The sequence below is a fragment of the Vombatus ursinus genome, unplaced genomic scaffold (assembly GCF_900497805.2).
Source record: "Vombatus ursinus unplaced genomic scaffold, bare-nosed wombat genome assembly UNPS02014785.1, whole genome shotgun sequence".
Taxonomy (NCBI): Eukaryota; Metazoa; Chordata; class Mammalia; order Diprotodontia; family Vombatidae; genus Vombatus; species Vombatus ursinus.
This window is the reverse complement of record NW_020954563.1, coordinates 9,814,881-9,833,907: the sequence shown is the minus strand read 5'-3', so window position 1 is coordinate 9,833,907 and position 19,027 is coordinate 9,814,881. Positions and strand designations below refer to the sequence as shown.

At 44.9% G+C, this 19,027-nt stretch overlaps 1 protein-coding gene across 1 annotated transcript in view; it reads left to right on the top strand.

Annotated features, from left to right (window-relative positions):
* Positions 1-258: 258 nt before the first annotated feature.
* MMP24 (matrix metallopeptidase 24) overlaps positions 259-19,027 on the top strand; it is a 44,328-nt gene continuing 25,559 nt past the window's right edge. Inside the window, exons 1-3 of the mRNA XM_027867077.1 lie at positions 259-450; positions 11,822-11,970; positions 18,513-18,629. Of these exons, the coding sequence (XP_027722878.1) occupies positions 259-450; positions 11,822-11,970; positions 18,513-18,629 (458 nt within the window). The remainder of the gene's footprint in view (positions 451-11,821; positions 11,971-18,512; positions 18,630-19,027) is intronic.

Genomic DNA, 19,027 nt, shown 5'->3' with positions numbered 1-19,027 from the left:
AGCCTGGGGTGAGAAGCGGGAACGCGCCAGGAGGAGACTGGAGCAGGGGCGAGGACGCGCCCGCGGTAGCGGGGACGAAGGCGGGAGGGCCGGGCGCGTGTCCGCGGCGCCGTGACTCGGCGGCTCCGCAGCGGCTGCAGCGGGAGGACCCGGCCGGAGCCGCCGCCATCGCAGCCGGGCCCCGCCGCCCCCGCCCCCGCCCGGCCCCGCCGCCGTCCCCGGCCCGGCCCCGCCGCTGCAGCTACAGCCGCCGCGGAGATGCTGAGAAGCCGGGGCCGCTGCGCCCTCGGGCCGGGCCGGAGCAGGAGCCGGAGCCGCTGGCTACCCGCGCTCTGCTGTTTGTTGGGCGCCGTGCGGGCGGCGGCGGGGGCCGGGGCCGGGGCCGGGGCCAGGGAAGAGGCGGCGGCGGCGGGGCCAGGGGCGGCCCACGAGGCGCCCTTTGCGGGCCAGGTGCGTACGAGCTGGGTCCCAGGAAGGGGGAGAGGGGCGAGCGATCCAAGTCTGGGGTTTGTGGGGAGGGGACTGTGACCGGGGAGAGGGGTTCAACCCTGGGCCCTGCTTGTTAGACCCGCTCACAGAGGCCCGGGGGACTTGGGGACCAGGGCGGGGTTCTGGCCCCGGGGCTCAGCCCTCCGGGAGCACGTGAAGAGTGGCAGACACGGACATGGTCATGGTCACGGACCCACTGAGGGAGGGCCTCTGGGGCCCAGGTCACGAGTTGAGGAAGGTGGCAAGTGGTGGTGGTGGTGCCGATCTGTTGGGGTCAGGGTCGCGCTTGGTTTGGGGCTCGCGGAAATGTCGGGATTATGAGCCCGATCCTGAGTGGGGACGGAGTGCTGGGATGGAGAAGGAAGGGAGTCTGTGGGGACTGGGGCACAAGGGTTCGGACTCGGAACCTAGGCGTTGTGCGCGCCTCGAGGACGCACAGGAGGGAGTCTCCTGGTTCAGCACCATGGACAGAGGCGGCGTCTGGCCCTTCTCTTGTGTGGGGCTAGGGCTACTTAGGGCTGGGCAATGAGCCCTCAGCCGATGCCTTGTGTAAAAGGAACCTTGTAAGAACACAGATAGAAGGGCCACCACCATCTGGACTAGGGAGAGAAAAGTGGGGAGCAGAGGAACTAGGGGCCTGGAGAAGAAATGAGAAGCTGTACTTGAAGGCTTTCATCCTTAGTTTCTTCGCCTCTCAGTTTCTCTCTTGGCCTCTCCCTGTGGCGGCCTCCTTCCCCAATTGAGCCCAAGGTTTTGTTTCTGGAATATCTATCCATGAGTTGGAGGCCCGTTTGGTGGAGGGCTTGGTGATGCTCCCCAAACTGGAAGTCAGAATTTAGGGAGTCCTCAAACATCTAGTGATTTTCTACCCAAATTTAAAGTTCTTTTTGTCTTCAAACTCAACCACTTCTTGCAGAAGATGAATTCTAAAGTTTATTCCCCCTTCGGAGGTTTTCTTTTATTTATGCTGAACTTATCTGGGGTAGTGGGAAGACCCCTGGACAGGGAAGGAGGAGACTTAGTTTCTAGTTCTGGCCCTGCCATCTACTCAGTATATGATTTTGGGCAAGTCTTTTTCTCTCTATGGTGCCCAGCATCCTCCTTTGCAAGGTAAGAGGGCTGAATTAGACTCTCCCTAAAGGGTCTTCCAGCTCTAATAACAATTACACTCAAATTCTAAGATTCAAATAAGATGTTCTATTTTACCGAATATTTCTTCACAATAGCCCTGTGAGGTAGATAGTGCAAATAATATTACCCACATTTTTTCAGGTGTGGAAACTGAGACCTAAAAAAGGGAAGTGGCTTGCCCAAGGTCATATAGCTAGTAAGGTAGTAACCCAAACCTAGACTCTCTGATTCCAAATTCAAGGCTCTTTCCACTGCATTTGTGATTCTTCTGATCTTTGAAGCTTTAACAACTGTACTCAAATATGTGTTAGGTGAAAGGTCCGTGTTTACCCCTAAAATTGTAGGAAGAGGGATTATCTTGGCACCTGATTTCATTAGTTTGAACCTGATGAAATCTTGTTCACTATAGGGCAGCTCCGTAGAATGTTCAAATGTTCCAGTTTTTTTTTCAGTTCATTTGAGTTAGAAAATATCCAGGCTTGCTTCCAGTTTGATCTGATCCCCTAGTGTTCCTTTAAAAAAAAACTTTTGGTTTCATTCATGGTTCAGTTAAAATAATATTTGGACTCAGTTTGGGGTTTAGCAAATTAGTTCAGCACATCCTGATTTTTAGGTCACGGTTCAGTTCAGTTCAAGTTCCCAGTCAAACTTATTTGACACATATTTCATATCTCTCCAAGTTTTAATTAGAAGCAATGCATTAAGGATAATACTTCACAACTGTATAGTGTTTTACCATTTGCAAAACCATTCATTCATTCATTCATTAAACATCTATTAAATAGTTGCTGCTGTGTACCATTGAAAGACTCATTCTGTCTGGAAGGGATCAAGGAAACTTTTAGGAAAGAGGCAACATTTGGGGTAAGCTTTAAAGGATGGGTAGTTGAAGATGTGGGTAGGGCATTCTAAGCATAGGTAACAATATGAAAAAAGACATGGAGGTCTGGTAGTGGGAGATGGTGGCACATCTTCAGGGGAATTATTCAGTTGAGTCCAGTAGAGTACATAATGGAGAGTAGTAAAATAAAGCAAAAAAGGGTGTAGTCATATTTTGGAGAGCCTTGAATGCCAAGCAAAGGAATTAGAATTGTATTCAGTAGGAAATAGCCATCCACCAATAGTTTTTGAAAAAGTGACTTAAACAGTTATGTGAAGGATAGTTTAGAAAAGTTAGACACTAAAGGCTAAAAGACTGTTGCAGTAGTTCAAGTGAGAGAGAATGAACCATGGAACTCAGTTATGGCTAGAATTTTTACATAAGTTTTACCATGTGATCCTTCTAACCTCTGTAAAGGAAGCAAGGCATGTATTGCTAGTTCTTTTGTACAGTAGAGAGAACTGAGTGACAGAGAGATGTAACTTGTCCAAGATCATATAGCAGAACCAGTGATAGAACTTAGGAGGCCAGGGGCAGCTAGGTGGCACAGTGGATAGAGCACCAGCCCTGGAGTCAGGAGGACCTGAGTTCAAATCCAACCTCAAACACTTGACACTTACTAGCTGTGTGACCCTGGGCAAGTCACTTGCCTACCCCCCCCAAAAAAGAACTTAGGAGTCCTGAGTCCAGTGCTTTTTCAGTTATGCCACAGCTCCCTCCCCATTGCTACTCATAATTATTATAATTAATAATAATACTTTAAAACTGTATTCCTAATACCTTTGGTATCTAAGATCATAGAATACCATATGTGGAAATTATCTTGGAGATAATGCAGTCCAAACCCCCATTTATCAAAGGAGGAAACTAAAGGGGCCTAAACCACATTTGACTTACCTATTCTTTTTTCCTGTCCATTAGCAGTTTCAGATAACAGATATGAGCTATGGCTACATGACAATTGGTATTGTTCACTATGAAAAAAAGAGGGCAGAGTAGGTGGTGGTTTCCTTCCCTCTCTGGGAGAAAATGGATCCTTTTTTGACTTTACTTTGAGCTATAGGAAGAGCTAACACAGCATCCTTTGTGCTTACTATGTGAGAAATATCCTTTCCTCCTTTCCCCCTTCCCAGCCCCCCCCCGGCCCCATTCTCACTATCATCACGTATTACCTCAGCTGAACTCCCTGTAGACCCAAGCAAGGGTGTTTGCTCTGGCCTCATGGACATAGGCCAAAGATGTTGTGCAGATCCCAGTGGAATTCTCCCTATGGAAATTCTAGTCCTCCCACTGGGAGACTAGCTTAGTGCAAGTTAGACGTCAGAGTCTAAGGATGACCTGGAGCTTTCTTTTTGTAATCAAAGATTTAGGAAGAAGAAGAAAAACAGTTGTTGGAAATAAACAAGTATTGTGACTTTGAATCATAGACTCTCAGTGCTGGAAGCAGCTGCAGGGCTCATCTGGTCCAACCTGTACTTAAGCATGAATCTCTCCCTCTAATATCCTCAGCAAATGTTCATCTAGCCACGGCTTAAAATGACAGAGAGTTCATGCCCCCTCCATTGTTGGATGGCTCTGATATTTAAGAAGTTCTTTCTTATACTGGGGCAGCTAGGTAGTACAGTGGATAGAACATCAGGCCTGCAGTCATCTTCCTGAATTAAAATCTGGCCTCAGACATTTACTAGCTATGTGACCCTGGGCAAGTCACTAAGTGACCTTCTTTACCTCAGTTTCTTCATCTGTAAAATGAGCTGGAGAAGGAAATGGCAAACCACTCCAGTATCGTTGCCAAGAAATGGGGTCACTAAGAGTCGGACACAACTGAAAAACGACTGCAACAATTCTTACAATGAACTGAAGTTTGCCTCCCTATAACAGCTCAGTCTGTGGCTGTTCCTGAGAAGTTTGGGTAGGCAAACCAGATCCTGGTAACAAAATCTCCAGTATGAATCTATATGGAACCTCAGAACTTCTGAGAGAGCCAGGAATAGCTGAATTCTGTTGGAAAAAGTGAGTGTGTTATTATAACTTATTTAGACTTTAGATTGTTTCCTTCTACTTCTATGAAAGTGTTCATTTTCCACAGTGAATTGGAATCTTGTGTAATCAATGAGTAGTCACAGGTTCTCAAGGTGGAAACCTTTGCCCTGGTTCGTGGGATCTGAAGTCCAGGAATCTGGGTTTGAATCCTAACTTTGTTTTTTACTCTTTGTGTGACTTAATCATTTAACCCCTCTGGGCTTCAGTTTCTCATTGGCAAAAAAAAAAAAGGAGTTGGATTAGATGACCTCTCAGGTCCCTTCCAGGTCTGAATCTATCATCCTATGGTCCCTCACTTCTGGTGAGTTGTGGCCTTTAGGGTTGCAGAATTCCACGCTGGAAGAAACTTTAGCACATAGCATGTCAGAGCTGGACAGATCCTTAGAACATAGAACATGACTCTGAGAGCTGGAAAGGATCTTTGAAGTCACCTAGTAGAATCCCTTCACTTTATAGATGAGGAAACTGATGCCCAAAGAAGTAGTGATTGGCTCAAGGTCCCACAGAAAGCAAGTAGCAGAGATAGGATTCAAATTCAGGTCTTCTGACTAGAAATTCTGTATAATTTCTACATTATCCCATGTTGTATCTCAGAGTCACCTGCCCAGGGAGAGAAATGACTTGCCTAAGGTCATGTAGAAAGTTACTAATAAAGCCAAGACTAGAAATCCTGACTCTTATCCCAGGGCTTTTCCTACTACCTCGTGTTGCCTCATAAGTAGAACCCAAGAGTCTGCCCAGTTCCTGTGCCTACAGTACAATGGAAAGAGCACTAGCTTTGAAGCCTGAGTACCCAGGTTCAAATTCTGGATTTGTCCTTTACTCTCTGTGTCCTTAGACGAGTCCCATCACCTGCCTAGCTCTCAGTTCCCTCATCTGTAGAAATTAAAGGATTGGACTAGATGGTCTCCAAAATCCTTCTAGCTCTAAATCTAAGATTCTGTGATCCTTCTTCTGGGATCCTGGGTTCCCCTTCCTGCAGAAGGTGGGTTATGAAGTGTTGACCTTGTGGTCATAGCCCTACCTATAGGCATTGGGTGCAGTCCCCTATCTGGATTTCAACCCTGAGCTCTGATGATTGGCCTTAAAGAGTCTGAGAAGGCCACCCATCCTCTGAGCTAGTTCTCTTTCCCATCTTCTAAATCCTGCTTCATGGTTTTCCTATATTTCCTGGTATAAGATCCTGCCTGTATTTTCATGGCACAGTGGAAGGAACATTGGACATTTGTTTTACTTGACTGTGTATATTTGTCACAAGGAGTTTCTCTCTCTCTCTCTCTCTCTCTTTGTGGGTGGTAGGAAGGAAAGAAAATAAATGATCGTTTATTGAAAAAAGTAATTTAATGCAATTTTAAAAGAAACAATAGAGAAGGACTTTAGATGAGCCTTCCAGAGAGCTGAGTTTGACTCTTACCTCTGCTGCTTGGTATTTATATGAACTTGGGAAAAATCACTCCCTTTTTCTGAGCCTCAGCTTCCTCCTCTGTAAAAGCAGGAGGTTAGGCTAAATGATCTTCAAGGTCTTTTCCAGCTCTAAATCCTATGATTAAGTATCCACAGGGTGTCTTTTGGAATCCTGCCTTTCTTTTGTCATGTGATTAGCTTCCCTCCCTCCTGCCACCTCCTTCTGTCCTCTGATCTCTGCGTGAATTATGCTCTTAACTAGGGCCTTCTAGGTCTCAACTTTCCCTCTCTCCTCTCAGCTTCTTCCCTTACACCCCCATCTCAACACCTTCCCCTTGCAAACCTTTGCAACTGCCTCATCCTTTTATGGCACCCTACACCACACTGGATCTTGAATCCTTGCAGAATGACCAGAGCAATTCCACTGAGCATGTTATCTGGACCCCTCTCACATCACTTACCACACCATTCTCTCTTACTAGACCATGAACCCCTTGTGGAGAGGGGCCAACTTAGAGTGGAATAGGAACTGGAACCCTAATCTTAGAGTCCTCAGTTCTGAATTTGAGATCCAGCCCTACCATTTCCTAGTGGGTGTGCTTACGGGCAAGTCACTTCTTAGCCTCAGTTTCCTCATTTGTAAAAGGAGGTTAATAATCCCTGACGTCTTCCTAAGACTATAGTGTAGCTCAAACTCGATGATGTTTGCAGAGCACACTGTAAACCCCAAAGCACCATATTTGAATTTGGAGTCAGAGGACCTTTCTCTGCTCTGCCATTTACTTCCTCTGTGACTTTAAGCAAGTTACTTAACCTCTACAGGCTTCAGTTTCCTTATCTATAAAAATGAAAGGGATGAACTAGATGGCCTTGAAGGCCCCTTCTAGCTAAATCTAAATCTGCCCAATGATCCTGGCTATGAAGTGGGATTGTTTTCCTTTGCTGAGTTTTGTTAGAAACAATCTTAATTACAAAACATAATAGGTTTCTGCTCTATACAGTTCCCAAGTGCCTCCCCAGTAGTAAATTGTATGTGTGTGAGTAAATGTACCTGGGGCATATATGCAATATAAATTTTTTAAGTCCACAGGGCCTGCACTAACACTTTCTATTAGGATCTAATTTTATTAGAATTTAAGCACCTCTTCGGCAGAGAAGCTCATGCATGTTTATCATACGAGATAAGCAATGCTAGTGTTTAATAATTACTGATGCTGTTGTTTGGCAGGGTGATAATGATGATGAAGATGAAGCTGATAGTTACTTCTCTATAGTCCTTGAAGGCTTACAAAGTGCTTTCCTTACAATAATGCTGTGAGATAGGTAGCAAGTATCATTCCCATTTTACTGATAAGGAGATTGACCTTCAGAGGAGTTAAGTGACTTGCTCTTGGTCACACAAATAGTTTGGACTTGAACTCAGGTCTACTTAATCCAAATCCAGTGCTTTTATGGGGTAGGAGCTGAAGGTGATGACAAGTCACAGAATTGCTACACCTACAGTATAGATCATCCAGGAATAGTAGCCATTGTCAGACCTGAGCAGATTAATAAATTCTAAACAATGACAACAAAAAGATGGATAGGGGCAAATGGATCAGCCTACAAATTGTTTTGATACATTTTCAATTTAATTTTATCTAGTACCCCAAAGTGGTATTTAAATCCTCCAAATGATCATGGCTCTGCCACTTTACCTCTAGGACCTTGAGTGAGGTACTTACCCTCTGTGAACTCCATTGTCCTCATCTGTAAAATGAGGGGGTTGGAGCAGATAAGATCGTTCTGACATACATCTTAGCTCTAGAGTTATGACCCTAGAGTCTTCTATTAAGATCTGTGGTTTCATTAGTGTGGTTCCAGATACCAACCCCTTCACACCTCAGTAGATGGTCTTCATAAGTTTCTTTGGCCAAAGAAGTTCATGTTTTGGTGGCCAGCCCTCTGGTAAACAGACATTTACCTAATGTCTGGTAATCAGAAGACAGACATATAGTCGTCATGGGTTGGTACTAGGAGCCTTGGTAGGTATTGTCATGACTTGTATTCCACCAAATATAATTAGGAAGAAATTAAACTAACCAACTATTAAATGCCTATTGTATACAGATCAGTTTGCTAGGTGTTAAGGTAGGTATAAGGTTTCAACGACATAGTGTCTGTTCCCTTATGGAACTTAAGATCTTGCAGGGGGATAAGACACTAAAATAAATAACATAATGTATAATAACACTTGATAAGTACATCAGAAAAGTACAAAACAAAGTGCTGTGTGTAGTCCAAAAGGAAGATCATTGCCAACACTTGGGAGGTAGGAGATGGGGAGGGAAGAACAGGATTGGTGACAGGAAGGTTTTGTGGAAGAGACAGCATTTGAGTTAGAGTTCTAAAGGACAAGGATGGATTCAGGAGGTAAAGAGTAAGAGGACATTATTGGCAATAGAATCAGCCTGAGCAAATGTACAGGAGATTATGTGATATGTTTGCTGGAGGGCCCTGAATGCTAGTCAGAGGAATTTGAGTATTAATTGGTAGGTAATAGGGAGACACTGAAGGTTTTTGAGCACAGGAGTGGCCGTGATCGGATCTAAGAGTGAGAAGATTATTTTAGTAGTATTCTGGTATTAAGGATGGATTGGAGGAGGGAAGAGGAAGTGGAGACAAGAAGAACAGTTAATGGAAGCAGCTAGATCCTGCAGTGTGTAGAGCACTGTTCCTGGAGTCAGGAGGACCTGAGTTCAAATATGACCTCAGATTTGACACTTACTAGCTGTGTGACCCTGGGCAAGTCATTTCACCCCATTGCCTCACAAAAAAAAAGAAGAACAGTTGACTAATTTAGTCCTGGCAGGTGGTAATGTAGACCTATACAAGGGTGATGGCATTAAGAACAAAGAGGAGAGGACAGATGTGTGAGAGAGACTGTGGAGATGCAATCTACAGAACTTGGTAATTGATTGGATGTGAGAAGTGAGAGAGGGGGAAGGATCAAAGAGCAGCAGAAGATCGTGAACGTGAGAGACTGGGTGAATTGTGGTGCCAAAGACAGAGGGGAGAATGAGAATGAGCTCTCATGGACATGTTGAGTTTGGCCCTGTGAGATATCCAGGTGGAGATGTTCCATGGGCACCTGGAGATATAGGTCTGAAGCTCAGAAGAGAGGTAAGGGCTAGAGACAGAGATTTACAAGGTATCCATGTAGAAGGGAAGCCATGAGAGAGAATGAAGTGACCAAGGAAGAGTATAATGGAGTGAGAAGAGAGGAGGGACAAGTGCAGATCTCTGAGGAACATTCACTTCAGCAGGTTAGGGAGAGGATGGGGAGGCAGGGAAGAAGATAGAGAAGGAACGGTTAGAGAGGTAGGAAGGGAAGAGAGGAGGAACAGGCATATATAGTAGGTGTGAGTGGTCAATCGTGCCAAAAGCCACAGAGTAACTGAGGAAGATGATGACTGAAAAAAAAAACCCCATTAGATTTGTCCATTAGAAGCTAATTGTTGACCTCAGAGAGAACAGTCTTAATAAAATGGTGGGTGGACAAAAATGGATAGCAAGTGGAGGAGAGAATGTCAGTTATGTGAAAGTGTAGGCACCCTGTGTAAGCAATTTTCAAAATGTTTAGCAGTAAAAAGGAAGGAGAGGAAGAGGAGCGATAGCTATGTTAGGATTTGAGAGACCTGAGCCTGTCTGTAGGAGAATATCAGAAGGGGTCATATCTGAAGCAAGATTGACTATACACATAAGAGGGAAAGCAGGACAACTGGAGAAAAGTCTCAGAGGGGAATTAGTCTTACAGTGGAGCAGAAACCTCACTTCCTGGATCAGAAAGGAGGAGGAGGGAGTGGTGATGAGGCTGATAAGTTGAAGAATGGAGGAAGAAAAGCCAAGGGAGCTCATGTTGGAGGACCCCTATAATCTGAGTGCAAATAGAAGGCTAAATGTTCTAAGCATTTGGATTTAGGGTGTGGTCGGGAGCAAAAGGAGAGGACAGGTGAAAGGGGGAATGTGCTAAGGAGTATTATTAATCAATCAATTATACATTGCTCTTCTCCATGAACTCTATGATCCAGCCAAGCTGGCCATCTTACTCTTGCTTATATAATGTTCCACCTGCCTTCTTCGTCTTTGCCCTGGCTCTCCCCTGGCTCTCCCCCATGCCCTAGGTTTCATGTGAAGGAGAGAGCACAAGAAGTAGGAGAGGAGATTGTGGTAGAAGAATGGCATTTCAAAGTTCTGGGAGGTGGTGAGAGGCCAATGGTGTGAATTAATCCATTGGCATTAGGACATAGTTGAAGCAGGCTGGAGGATGATATTATTGGGTTAAGGAGGCTGAGGGATTGTGGAGTCGGAGCATTAGCAAGGGGCCATCAGCATGAATATTCTAACCCCTCAGTATGATGGCAGGGGATGGGATGGAAAAGAGGACAGTAAGTTCAGGTACTAAAGTCATTGAGAAAGTTGGGGGAGTTAGCTGGGGGCCAAAATCAGAAAAAGATTTAAAGGAGGAGCCACAGGTCCCCAAATCTGCCATACCTGATATAATTCAGAATAAACTAAATTATCTCCACTTGGTCACTAATGCTGATCAAATAGCTCTTCACTCAGCCAATAAGAACAACTCACAGTCATTTAGTACTTTAAGATCTGCAAAGTGCTTTGCATACATTACATCATTTGATTCCTACAACAACCCTGTCAGATTGCACAAATGTATAAATTAGTAAAATAACTCTTAAAGAACAAGATGTATTGAAGCCAGGGCTCTCTGGAGCCTTTCAGGAATGAGTCATCTGGAGAGCCCTTTCCAAGTAGCTGAGGGTTTACCCCTTTAAGTACCAGAGCTTTTATTTTAGCCACTTGGGGGTTAGAAAGCTTTCTATTGTGGATCATACATGTATTCCCTTCTTATTGAAAGCACCAAGTGTATGCAACCATGATGAAGGTTGATAGTGCAAGGACAGGGTCTAGTGAGGCTGACTTGGGTAGCTTCTTGCCCCTGCAATGATTAACTTAAGATTGCTGCTTTGGGAGTTCTTGGATCTCTTTTTTTTAATGGTTTTTGTATCCTCTCCCTCTTATACTGCTACTATGACTGTCTTGCCTCTAACCATTTCCTCTCCATTTCTAATTTCCTATGGGTTAGGAAATCAAATATGTAACAAATGTAACTTGCTAGAATTGTGCATAAAATCAGAATCATTGGGCCATGAGTGAAGGATTAAGGGACTCCTCAGTAGTAAAGCATGTAAACTTTGGTTCATGGACTTTGTGCCATTAATTTTAGGGCCTTTTTTCTGAGCACCCTCTTCCTTGCACACCTCCACCCAGTAGATGATGATTCCTTCTAACCAATGTAGATCCCAGTCATTGTGCTGGGTGGTCTGTCTGAAGTTCTAGTCAGTAATAGCTTTCCTACCTGGAACCTAAAGACAAATGCATTACATTCTTTTTTAGTCACACACACACACTTAGAATCATAAAGTCTCAGAGCTAGAAGAAATCTTTACAATAACTTTTCAAATATGGGGTCATTCAGCCTCAGTTAAAAGAGCCCATAGTTTTCAAGGAAGTCAGAACTTCCAGATCCTAATTTGTCATGTGTTCTCTCTGTCTCTGTCCCTGTCTCTCTTTGTCTCTGTCTCACTCTGTGCCTGTCTCTGTCTCTGTGACACACACACACACACACACACACTATGTATATACACACATATACACATATGCATATTCCATATGTATGTATGTGTCTCTCATTTTTTGTCTCCTTACTGCCTCCTCCCTAGGGCCTTTCTGTCTGTCTCCCTTCTTCCCTCTCCCTGTCTTTTCCACTTTCTCGATCTGTCTCCTTCATCTCCATCTGTCTCTCCTTTTTTACAGAGCTGGTTAAAGTCTTACGGCTATCTGCTTCCCTACGATGCCCGGGTGCCCACGATGCCCTCAGGGAAGGCCTTGCAGTCAGCGGTCACCACTATGCAGCAGTTTTATGGGATTCCTGTCACAGGAGTGTTGGATCAGACGACAATCGAGTAAGATTCCCATGGGACTTTGTGTCCCTTAGCTTTTCAAACTTCCCTCTGGACATGACAAAGGCAAGAAGCCTTCCGTATTTTCCCTTCCTGCTGTTCTCACATTCCATTCCTGCTCCTTCCTCCCTTCCTCGGGGCCTTCTTTCCTGCCCTCCGATCCATGCCCTCTTCTTTCCCCTCTTCCAGTCCAATCTTCCAAGTTCATTGACTTAGCTCAAATTCTGTCTCCTCTGTGAAGTCTTCTGTGACCTCCCTAGAACACATTGAGCTCTCCCTCCTTTGAGCTCTTACTACCTTTATCCTCAGACCCACACAATGGGTTCTATTGTCCCCCACTCAAGCATGAGATCTGTGAGGCCAAGGCTTCTTTCTTATTCTTCTCCATCTCCCCAAGTGGCCTAGGTTTCTGTATGCAGCAAGGGATCAGCCAATCAGCAAACATTTATTAAGTGCTTACTATGTGCCAGGTCCTGTGCTAAACCCTCATCAAATATTTATTGAATGAATGAATGAACGATCCACATGAATCCTTAACAAGTAAGAGTATTCCTCCTGTTATCAGTTCTACCCGCCAGAGTAAAAGTCAGGAGCTCTTCGGAGAAGAGTCATGCTGGCTAGCAGGGGATCAACAGAGTTTGAAGCTACTGCAATTAGGAATACATTCAGCATTCATTTATCATAATGTACAATAAAATCAATACTTTTATATACTCATTAGATTTAGAGCCAGGAGGGAACTTGGGGATCATTCGATAGACTTTGTTCTGCTGCTCCCTAATGAATTTATCATACATTCTTGGGTATGATGCTATTTGTTTGGTGTCTTATTCCTCTAACAGACTATAAGCTCCATGAGGGCAGGGATCCAATTTTCTCTTTATTATTTAAGATGAGAAAAATGAGACTCAGGAAGGGAAGTTGCTTGTGCAATGTCACATAGGTAGCAAATAATTTATTCTGTTCTAGTATTAATATAATGATAGTTGTCATTTATTTAGTGCATCCGTGACCTTATTTGATCCTCCGAATAGCCCTGGGAGGTTCACAGCTCACAGTGTTATTATCTTCATTTTACATATGAGGAAACTGGGGCTCGAAGGGGGTGCAGTGATGTGCCCAGTGTCACACTAGTAGTGAGTGGCAGAGCCAAGACACTAATCCAGGTCTTAAGAGAAGCCAGAGTCAGGAGTACTGGGGTCTACCTCTCAGTGCTGCTGGTAAAAGTGGATCATTTCCTCTCTCTGGGACCCTGTTTCTCCATCTATAAAGTAAAGGCGATGCAGTAGGTGATCTCGAAGGCCCCTTCCGACTCTGACATTCTATGATTGAGCATAAGCCTGGATCGACTGGGGCTACCTTAAAGAAGCTGGGACTATTTTGAGCCCTGGTATGGTGCAGCACAGCAGAGCCTCACACGGCAGGGAGATGGCCACTGCTGAGGGACCACCTGGCCTTAGTTTCTTCTCTGTTCCAGAAAGACACAGGCACATTGGCTGGGGTTCAGCTGAGGGCAGTCAGATGGTGGGGGGAGGCAGAGGGGATGATCTGGGTAGAGAAGAAAGCATCTCCCACTTGTCTGCCTGTCAATCATCAGTTTTCTTTCTGGTGCCTTTGGGGTGCGGGGGAAGGTAAAGGCTGAGCATTCTCCTCATTTTGCGGATGAGGGAACTGAGGCACAGAGATGCATTTCAAAGTGACCCCTGGATCAATCTAGGGTCAGAAGAGGAAGCTCAAGGATTGATAGGGGAACTTGACTAACAATCCAAGGCCTGTATTTAAAAGGCATTTCCCCCCATAGCAACCCTATGAGATAGAGTAAATATTTTTGTTTTTATTTTTTTGGTCTAGCCTGGGGTTTCACCAATGTAAGGAATTTCTGGTGTGGAAAACTTCAGCCACAAAGGCAGCGGGTGGCCTAGTGGATAGAGCGCTGGGCCTGAAATCAAGAAGACCTGAGTTCAAATCTGGCCTCAGACACTTATACCTGTATGAGCCCAGGCAAGTCGCTTCACCTCTGTTGCTTCAGTTTCCTTGACTATAAAATGGGGATAATAATAGCGCCTATCTGCCAGGGTTATTGGGAAAATCAAATGACGTGATATTTGTGAAAAGTGCTTAGCACAGTGCCTGGCAAATAGTAGGTGCCATATAAATGCCGATTCCTTTCTCCTTCTCCCTGCTACCGAGTCTATAAACTTAGAGTCTTACATAGTTGCTCAGGTCGCTGAAAAGTTAAGTGACTGGCCTGTGGCTGCATTGCTAGTATGTGTCAGTAACAGAACTAGAACCCAGAGCTTCCTGATTCCAAGGTTGGGTCTCTAGCCATTATGCCATGAAGGCTTTCAGTATAGGTATTATCTCTGACTTACAGATGTGGAGAAACTGAGGTATACAGAAGGCTCTAGGTGGCGCAGTAGATAGAGTGCTGGGCCTGGAGTCAGGAAGACTCATCTTCCTGAGTTCAAATCTGGCCTCCGACACTTACTAACTGTATGACCCTGGGCAAGTCACTTCACCCTGCTTGTCTCAGTTTCCTCGTATGTAAAATGAGCTGAAGAAGGCAGTGGCAAATTACTGCAATATCTCTGCCAAGAAAACCCCAGATAGAGTCACGAAGTTTGGACATGACTGAACAACAACTTAGGGGGAGAGTGAGTTGCCTAAGGTCATAGAGCATTTGCGATGAGTTGGAACTAGAATCCAGATCTCCCAACTTCCAGCCTAGGCTCTTAGATATTCGAGCTGGTCAATTTCACCACCAGTGCACACAATGCACCTATTATGTGCCAAGCCCACCTCCTACAGGAAGCCTTTCCTGATTTCTTGTGATTCTAATGCCTTTCCTCCGTTGATTTTTTCAAATGTATCTTGTCTATAATTTGTCTGTACATATTTGTTTTCCTGTTGCTTCCCACATTAGACTGTAAGCTCCTTGGGAGCTATCTTCCTTTCTTTGTGTCCTGAATGCTTAGCACAGGGCCTGGCACATGATAGGAGCTTAATAAGTGTTTATGGACTGACTCACTCATTATGAAGTCACAAACATTCAGAAGGCCTGCTGTGCTCTCCCAGGGTTTACAACCCAATCAGGGAGAGCATGGAACTAGTCAGTGTATGAAGATGGGGACAGGCTATAATTTCCAAATAGAGGTTGCCTCCAATGTTTAGGTAGTGGTTGTTGTTGTTCAGTCGTTTTTCAGTTGTGCCCAACTCTTTATAATTCCTTTTGGGGGTTTTCTTGGCAAAGATACTAGAGTGGTTTGTCATTTCCTTCTCCAGCTCATTTTACAGGTGAGGAAACTGAGGCAAACAGGGTTAAGTGACTTGCCCAGGGCCACACAGCTAGCAAGTGTCTGAAGCCAGATTTGAACTCAGATCTTCCTACCTCCAGGCCTGGCATTCTATCCACTACAACACCTAGCTACCTCAAGATTTAGGTACCAGGCTCAAAAGTGTCATCCTCTGAAATAGACCCATAGAGAAATCAATGGATAAGACTAACCGTATGCAGAAATCACCAGCTTGAAGAGATGGCTTGTAAAAGTTCTGCTGACCTTATGAGGGTATCGGTCAAGCAACAAGTATTTGTTAAGCACCTACTATGTGCCAGGCACTATACTCAGTGCTGGGGATACCAAGATAAACCAAAATAGTTGCTATCATAGAGGTACTTATATTTTACCTAGGTAGACAGCCTGCATGTATGTAAGTGCATATAAAATAGTTACAAGGTAAATACAAGGGAATTTGGGGAGAGGGGAAAGAGGAAGGAAAACCACTAGAAGCTGGGGTGGAGAGGCTGGAATGAGGAAAGTATTCATGTGAAAAGAAAGTGGTGCTTCAGCTGAGTTTTCAAGGAAGTAAGGGAGTCTAAGAGGTAGAGGTAAGGAGCATTCAAGGCGGCTAGGTGATAGAGCTCTGGGCCTGGAGTAAGGAAGATCTGCCTTCAAATGCTTCCTATAATAATGTAAACAGAAATAACACTGAAAGGAAACCAAATCCCTAATGACCCCTCTGGCCTGGGAGAACATTGCCCTCCTTTCTGTAGAGAGGTGGGGTACTAAGGGTGCTGAATGTTGCATGCACAATAAAAGCATATCATATATATATATATATATATATATAAAATCAGTTGGTTTTGCTTTTATTCAGGGTTAGAGAGCATACTTGGAAATGTCTGGTATGTATGAACAAAAGGCATTGATAAACATTTTTTTTTTAAAGAATGGCTAGGGATCTTCTCAAATTAGAGCTCACCTCTACTCTACTCCCGCCCACAATGGATAGAACTAGGGACAAACCAGCACGGCCTTATTGTCTTATAGGACCATAACTGGAAGTGATCACAGCTTTCTCAAAATCCTTCACAACCTGGCTCTAACCTTTCTTTCCAGAACTCTGTGGTCTAGCCAAACTGGCATTCTTGCCATTCCTCCCACACAACACTCCATCACCCATCTCCCTACCTTTTTATTAGCCTTCTTTCATTCATGGAAGGAAGGAAGGAAGAAAAGGAGGAAGGAAGGAAGGAAGGAAGGAAGGAAGGAAGGAAGGAAGGAAGGAAGGAAGAAAGGAAATAAGCATTTATTAAGTGCCTACCATATGCCAAGTACCATGCTAAGGCCTTTAAAAATGTGATTTCATTTGATCCTTGCAAAATCCTGGGAAGTAAGTGCTATTATTATTATTACTATTTTACAGTTGAGGATACTGAAACAGACAGAGGTGAAGTGACTTGCCCAGAGGTCACTCAGCTAGTCTCTGAGGCTGCATTTGAACTCAGGTCTTCCTGGTTCCAGGCTCAGTTCTTAATCCACTGTGCCACTTATTTGTAATTTCCCCATATCAGTTTCTTAGACAATCAATGTCCCTGGAGTGGAGAACAACATCGCTGGATGGAAATTCCCCTTAAGAATAGTCAGCTCCCTCTGTTCTGATTCTCTGCTTGCCACGTAACCTTTTGACTCTTGTAATTGGGTCTCCTGAGCGGACCAACCCACCAGAGGAAGAACCCTGAGCATTTAGGTAGGGCTGGTACTTGAGCCAGCCAGGAATACTTCTCCGCATAAGTTAATACTCCGGTATTTAGTTTATTAATTAGTCTTGTGGGGTTGGTTAGTGGCAGTCTGTTCTCCAGAACCTGATCTCCCTGGGTGAGCTGACAGAACTGGAGTTCCTGAAGGCCAGCCCCCAGGTTCCATGACAACCCCACCACCACCCAAGGCACAGACTATCCAGGAGGAGGGGAGCATCCTTAAGTCTGGTCCTTACCACACGTACCAGATCAGCTGTATCAGGAACAATTCAACACCAATGCCAGACTGCCCATAGACTGTGGTCCTGCTCACAGTACTGCTTGTATGGGCCGCAGTGGTAGGGAAAGGCATGGGAGCAGAACCTCTCCTCCCTTCAGAACAGGACCTGGAAAGCCACGCTGAGCTATGAGCACCAGATGAGCTGCACGTTTTTCTGAAAGATAGGAAAGCAGAATCTGGTCTAGGCTTTGCTGTTAACATACAGAGGGCAAATTGCTCCACCTCGGTTTCTTCCTCCATAAGATTAAAGGCAATCAGGGGCAGCTAGATGGCGCAGTGGATAGAGCACCAGCCCTGGATTCAGGAGGACCTGAGTTCAAATCCAGCCTCAGACACATAACACTTACTAACTGTGTGACCCTGGGCAAGTCACTTAACCCCATTGCCTAACCAGAAACAAAAAAAAAGGATTAAGGGCAATAACATCCCACAATTATAGTCACAACACCCATTATTTCATTTCAGCCCCCTAAAAGCTCTGTAGCAGAGGCTGAGCAAGTATTATTATTCCCATTTTGCAGATTTGGACACTGGGAAACTTCAGTGTCTCATCCAAGAACATAGTGATCCATCAATCAACAAGCCTACTGTACTAGGCACCAAGGATACAAAGATATATAATAACAGTAACAATAATAATAATAACTAGTATTTACATAGTACTTGAAGGTTTGCCAAAGAGCACTTTATGGCGGGTGCTATTATTATCACTATTTTATGAATGAGGAAACCAGGACTGAAGGAGATGAACTGTTTTGCCCGAGGTCCCAAAGGTGATAAACATCCGAGGTGCAATTCCATTGGACCATTGAGCTGCCCAAGTCTCTACCCTCAAAGAGATATACATGTACGAATAGATGCCCGTAAGTTATAAGTGTCAGAGCTGGCACTTACAGGATCATAAGATCATCGATTTAGAGCTTGAAAGGACCTTAGAAACCACTGAGTCCAAAGCTCTCATGTTTACAGATGAAGACACTGAGACTTGCCCAGCTAGTAAGTGTCTGAGGTGGAGATTTGAATCCAAATCTCCCTGACTCCCAAGTCCCAGTGCTCTATCTTTTGTGCCACTCAGATCTAGATTTCCATCTGTCAGACCTGTGCTTGTCCTGTCGCTACATGGCTCTGCCTCTCCAGATGATCTCTAAGGGCCCTTCCAGCCTTGCCTTTGGTGCCTGTCTCTTAAGCTCTCTGGCCAGTGTGTACATGTATGTTTTCTCTGCCCAGGTGGATGAAGAAACCTCGCTGCGGTGTCCCCGATCACCCCCACCTAAGCCGCCGGCGCAGGAACAAGCGCTATGCACTGACGGGGCAGAAGTGGAGGCAGAAACACATCACATACAGGTAAGCTTTGCTCACTCTCCCAGTGCTCTTGCCTGGTGGGTGTGGATCCACTCTCACATCCAGGGGAGAGTACGGCTCTCGGGACTCTGGAGCTACTGTGATCTGATGCTCACCCTTATTATGGTTGGAATCAAGGCTCAATGGGGTACAAGGGCCAGCGACGTGGGACGTGGGTGTTAGTATGGTCAGTGGATCAGACATCTACTCTTGACTCTGCTATCTTCTATCTGTGTGAGAAAAGTCCCTTTTCACCAAGCCTCAGATAATTGGTGTGCAAAATGGAGTTGGACTAGACGGTAACTTTTCCGGCTCTGTATCCTACAAGTCACTGAGTCTGTCCCAGCCTCTGACTTGATCAGCGTCCTATGCACTCCACCAGGAGACGCTAATTAGGAGAG